This window comes from Alexandromys fortis, unplaced genomic scaffold (genome assembly GCF_014885135.2).
Source record: "Alexandromys fortis isolate MF-2015 unplaced genomic scaffold, M_Fortis_MF-2015_v1.1 scaffold_193, whole genome shotgun sequence".
In the NCBI taxonomy this organism is placed as follows: Eukaryota; Metazoa; Chordata; class Mammalia; order Rodentia; family Cricetidae; genus Alexandromys; species Alexandromys fortis.
In genome coordinates, this window is record NW_026068083.1 from 1,280,486 (window position 1) to 1,284,829 (window position 4,344).

The 4,344-nt window shown below is 45.4% G+C and overlaps 1 protein-coding gene across 1 annotated transcript; it reads left to right on the plus strand.

The window, feature by feature from the left end:
• The first annotated feature begins 960 nt into the window (after nucleotides 1-960).
• LOC126488530 (adiponectin receptor protein 1-like) lies at nucleotides 961-2,530 on the plus strand. The gene is given in 2 exon segments (XM_050122074.1): nucleotides 961-1,430; nucleotides 1,433-2,530. Coding segments are annotated over 2 exon segments (1,131 nt in total). The 5' UTR covers nucleotides 961-1,106; the 3' UTR covers nucleotides 2,240-2,530.
• Nucleotides 2,531-4,344: the final 1,814 nt, after the last annotated feature.

Below are 4,344 nucleotides of genomic sequence, written 5' to 3' on the forward strand. Positions count from 1 at the left end.
TTAAATTATGTGTAACAGAAATGCAAGAAGGTATCTAGGGGAATGCTAAGTTTAGTCCCTGGCATGAACAAGGAATTGAAAATCCTAGAAAGACAGAAGGCCACGTTGTAAAGAAAGGAACAGTAACAGCCTTATTAAGGCTGGGTTCTTAGACAGATGTGTGGGTGTTTTATCAGTCTATGGTTCCTCCCTTCCACACTACTGATCTTGTCTAGATACCTGTCCCTGCATCTTTCCGTTTCTTCTCACAGAGTCTTATGGGAACAAGAAGCAGACATCTTGGGGAGGACACAGCCTACTATGGACATAACCATTCCCTTGGCAGACAGTGCTGGGCTGTTTAACAAAACTAGCTAAGCATGGAGCTGGGAGCAAGGCAGCAAACAGCATTTCTCCACAGTTTCTGCTTCAAGTTCCTGAGTAGGTTTCTGACTTGACTTCCCTTCACGATGGACTATGACCCAGATATGCACACTAAATAAATCTTTTCCTTATCTTCTCATTCTGTGCCTACACATGTACCTTTAACTCCCCATTTAGCACTAATTTGCATTCCTGCCAACAGCATGTAAGGATCCTTTTCTCTGTCCTTGCTGGAGTAGCATTTGCTGCATTTTGGTTTTTGTTAACTGCTGTTCAGACAGGGTTGAGACAATTCCTTGGGGTTTTGATTTGCATTTCCCTGATGATTAGCATTTTTGTTGTTGTTTGTTTCATAGACTTGCTGTTTGTGTGGCTGGATTTAAAAAGCGTCTTTTCTGGTCACTTGCCTGTTTCTAATTGTTATTTTGTATTTTTGAGTTCTTTATATATTCTGCATAAGAATCTTGCTGAGTGGCCTGGATCGGAGGGGCGAGGTAGCGCCGGGAAGGTGACGCGGCTGCGGAGGTGACGCCGTGAGGTCGCGCGGCCCTTCCCGCGCGGGCAGGGCGCTGAGGATCGGGCGCCCCTCGGCCGCAGGCCACCTCCAACGCCCGGGCCCGCGGCCCCCAGCAGAGCAGCCAGCCAGGCCTGTCTACCATCACAGGAAGATCTCTGCCCCCTGGGGCTGAGAGACCCAAACCTCTCCTCAAGCTGAAGCTGCAGGGTATTGAGGTACCAGCCAGATGTCTTCCCACAAAGGGCCTGCGGTGGCACAGGGCAATGGGGCTCCTTCTGGTAACAGAGAAACTGACACGGTGGAACTGGCTGAACTGGGACCCCTGCTGGAGGAGAAGGGCAAGCGGGCAACCACGAGCCCAGCAAAGGCTGAAGAAGAACAGACATGCCCAGTGCCTCAGGAAGAGGAGGAGGAGGTGCGGGTACTAATGCTTCCTCTGCAAGCCCACCATACCATGGAGAAGATGGAGGAGTTCGTATATAAGGTCTGGGAGGGGCGCTGGAGAGTCATCCCATATGATGTGCTTCCCGACTGGCTGAAAGACAATGACTAACTTACCTGTTACACGGCCACAGACCACCTATGCCCTCCTTTTGGGCTTGCTTCAAGAGCATCTTCCGCATCCACACAGAAACTGGCAACATCTGGACCCATCTGCTTGGTTTCGTGCTGTTCCTCTTTTTGGGAATCTTGACCATGCTCAGACCAAATATGTACTTCATGGCTCCCCTGCAGGAGAAGGTGGTGTTTGGGATGTTCTTCCTCGGCGCAGTGCTCTGCCTCAGCTTCTCCTGGCTCTTCCACACCGTCTATTGTCACTCAGAGAAAGTCTCACGGACTTTTTCTAAACTGGACTATTCAGGGATTGCTCTGCTGATCATGGGGAGCTTTGTCCCCTGGCTCTATTACACCTTCTACTGCTCCCCACAGCCACGGCTCATCTACCTCTCCATCGTCTGTGTCCTGGGCATTTCCGCCATCATTGTGGCACAGTGGGATCGGTTTGCCACTCCTAAGCACCGGCAGACAAGAGCAGGCGTGTTCCTGGGACTTGGCTTGAGTGGTGTTGTACCCACCATGCACTTTACAATCGCTGAGGGCTTTGTCAAGGCCACCACTGTGGGCCAGATGGGCTGGTTCTTCCTCATGGCTGTGATGTACATCACCGGAGCTGGCCTGTATGCTGCTCGGATTCCTGAGCGCTTCTTTCCTGGAAAATTTGACATATGGTTCCAGTCTCATCAGATTTTCCACGTCCTGGTGGTGGCAGCGGCTTTCGTCCACTTCTATGGGGTCCCCAACCTTCAGGAATTCCGTTACGGCCTGGAAGGTGGCTGTACTGACGACTCCCTTCTCTGAGCCTTCCCACTGAGGGTGGAGCAGGAACTTCCCAAGTGCGTTTAAAAATAACTTCTTTGCTGAAGTAAGAGGGAGAATCTGAGTTGTCTGTTTCTAGAAGAAACCTTAGAGAAGTGAGTACCAGTCAGCTTCAGCTCACTGTCACAGCCACCGGGCAATAAACCTCCCCTTCCCATCCCCTGGCTGGGAGCCACCTCCTCAGCAGCCACCTCAGCAAGGACTGCTAGTCCTTCAAAGATAGGACTATGAAGCTCATGTTGAGATTTCACCCATTCCTCCAGTCATTTTGGGGGAAAATATATGAAACCTGCTATCATTGCTATGTACCTTGACTCAAAGACTATTATGATAATAAAAGAAAGTACAGACAACACTTGGCATTCAAAAAAAAAAAAAATCTTGCTGAGTGAGTACTCTGAAAAACATTTTGTCCAGTTCTGAAGATTGCTTCTTCATTCTGCTGTTTCCTTTGCTGTGCATTTTGCTGTAATCCTGGGTATCAAAGTTTATTCAACACATGAACACACACACACACAGAGAGAGAGAGAGAGAGAGAGAGAGAGAGAGAGAGAGAGAGAGAGAGAGAGAGAGAGAGAGAGAGAGAGAAAGAGAGAGAGAGAGAGAGGCCAGTTTTGATGGAGTACATTCCTACAGTCCCTTTAATCTCAGCAATCAGAAGGTAGAGTCAATAAAATCAGAAATTCAGTGTCATTCTCAGCTACGAAACAAGTTCAAGGCCAGTGTTCTGGTTTCTCTGTCTCTGTGACAAATACCATAGCCACAGTAGCTTCTATCACAGTCTACCACCTAAGGGATGGCAAGGCAGGAGCGTGACCAGGGACTTAAGGCAGAAACCAGAAGTCTGTTCCCAGCCTCATACTTAGTTAACTTTCTTATACAGCCCAGAACCATCTGCCAAGAAGTGGTGCGATTCACAGTAGGTTGGGCCCTGCTACATCAATTAATCATCAAGACACTCTTCCACAGATATGTGCACAGGCCAATGTGATCTGGGCAATGCCCCAGTCGAGTCTCCCTTCCGGGTGACTTCAGGATGAGTCCAGTTGATTTTTGGAGCAAAATAGGACAACAGGTTAATGCTACAAGAGACTGTGTTTCAAAAAGCAAAGGAGGGACGGGAGAAAAACTAAAGGAAAGAAAGGAGGAAAAATATATAATCAGGTTTTTAAATTTACTCATTTTGGAGAATGATTCTGAAGGCATTTTCTTCAAAAGGCACTGTTAACACTGCAACAGATTTGGTGTAATCATTTGCCTCTAGAGATACAAGTAAAAAATAAGTGTACAATGCTGGGCTCTAAAGGGAATGGATAGGTGTGTAGTCAGTTGTTTCACTATTTTTTTTTACTTTTTAGTGTAAATACTTATTTCTTCTATTTCAACTCCAGTACAGCCCAAATTATCCCAAAAGGCTATTATTCCCATATTTCCAGAACTTTCACGTGCTCTTGAGCCTAAAATGTAGCAACTGCTCAGCCGATATGCACAAATGTGAGTTAGCTGGGGTGAATCCATCTTCCTGTAAGGTCTACCAAGAGTCTCTGTTTCCTAATGCCCAATCCTCTGGAACGGCAGCTGTTTTCATTCTGGCCAGATATGCTTTAAATTGCTTGCTTCAGACCCACTTACTCTGGGCTTTTCATTTTTATACAATTTTTAAAATATATGTTTCACAGCTACAAATCTAGTTTCAACTCTTACTTAAATCTTCTCTCCCCACATAAATTGTCTTAAAAATCACACTTGGAATATCAAAAACTAAATGTGTTTTGTAAATTTTAATGGAAAAACAAGTTAAGAATGAAGTGGGCCTAATTTCAACATTGAAATGTGGTATTTGTAGCTTGACATTGTCAAACAATTTTTTCATTATATTAATTGAAATGACCTCGAATAAATAGAGCCAATGACTCTTGAGTTATAGACAGGATAAATCTTTTAATTTGAATAAATATTAAGTTAACTCCAGTAAATTGAGTTTATGCTCATAATGAACTAATAAAACCCACCACCAAATTACTTTAGAACAACCTTTATTTCAGTGTAATAGCAAACAATTCAAATTAGAATTTTACAATGAGGTC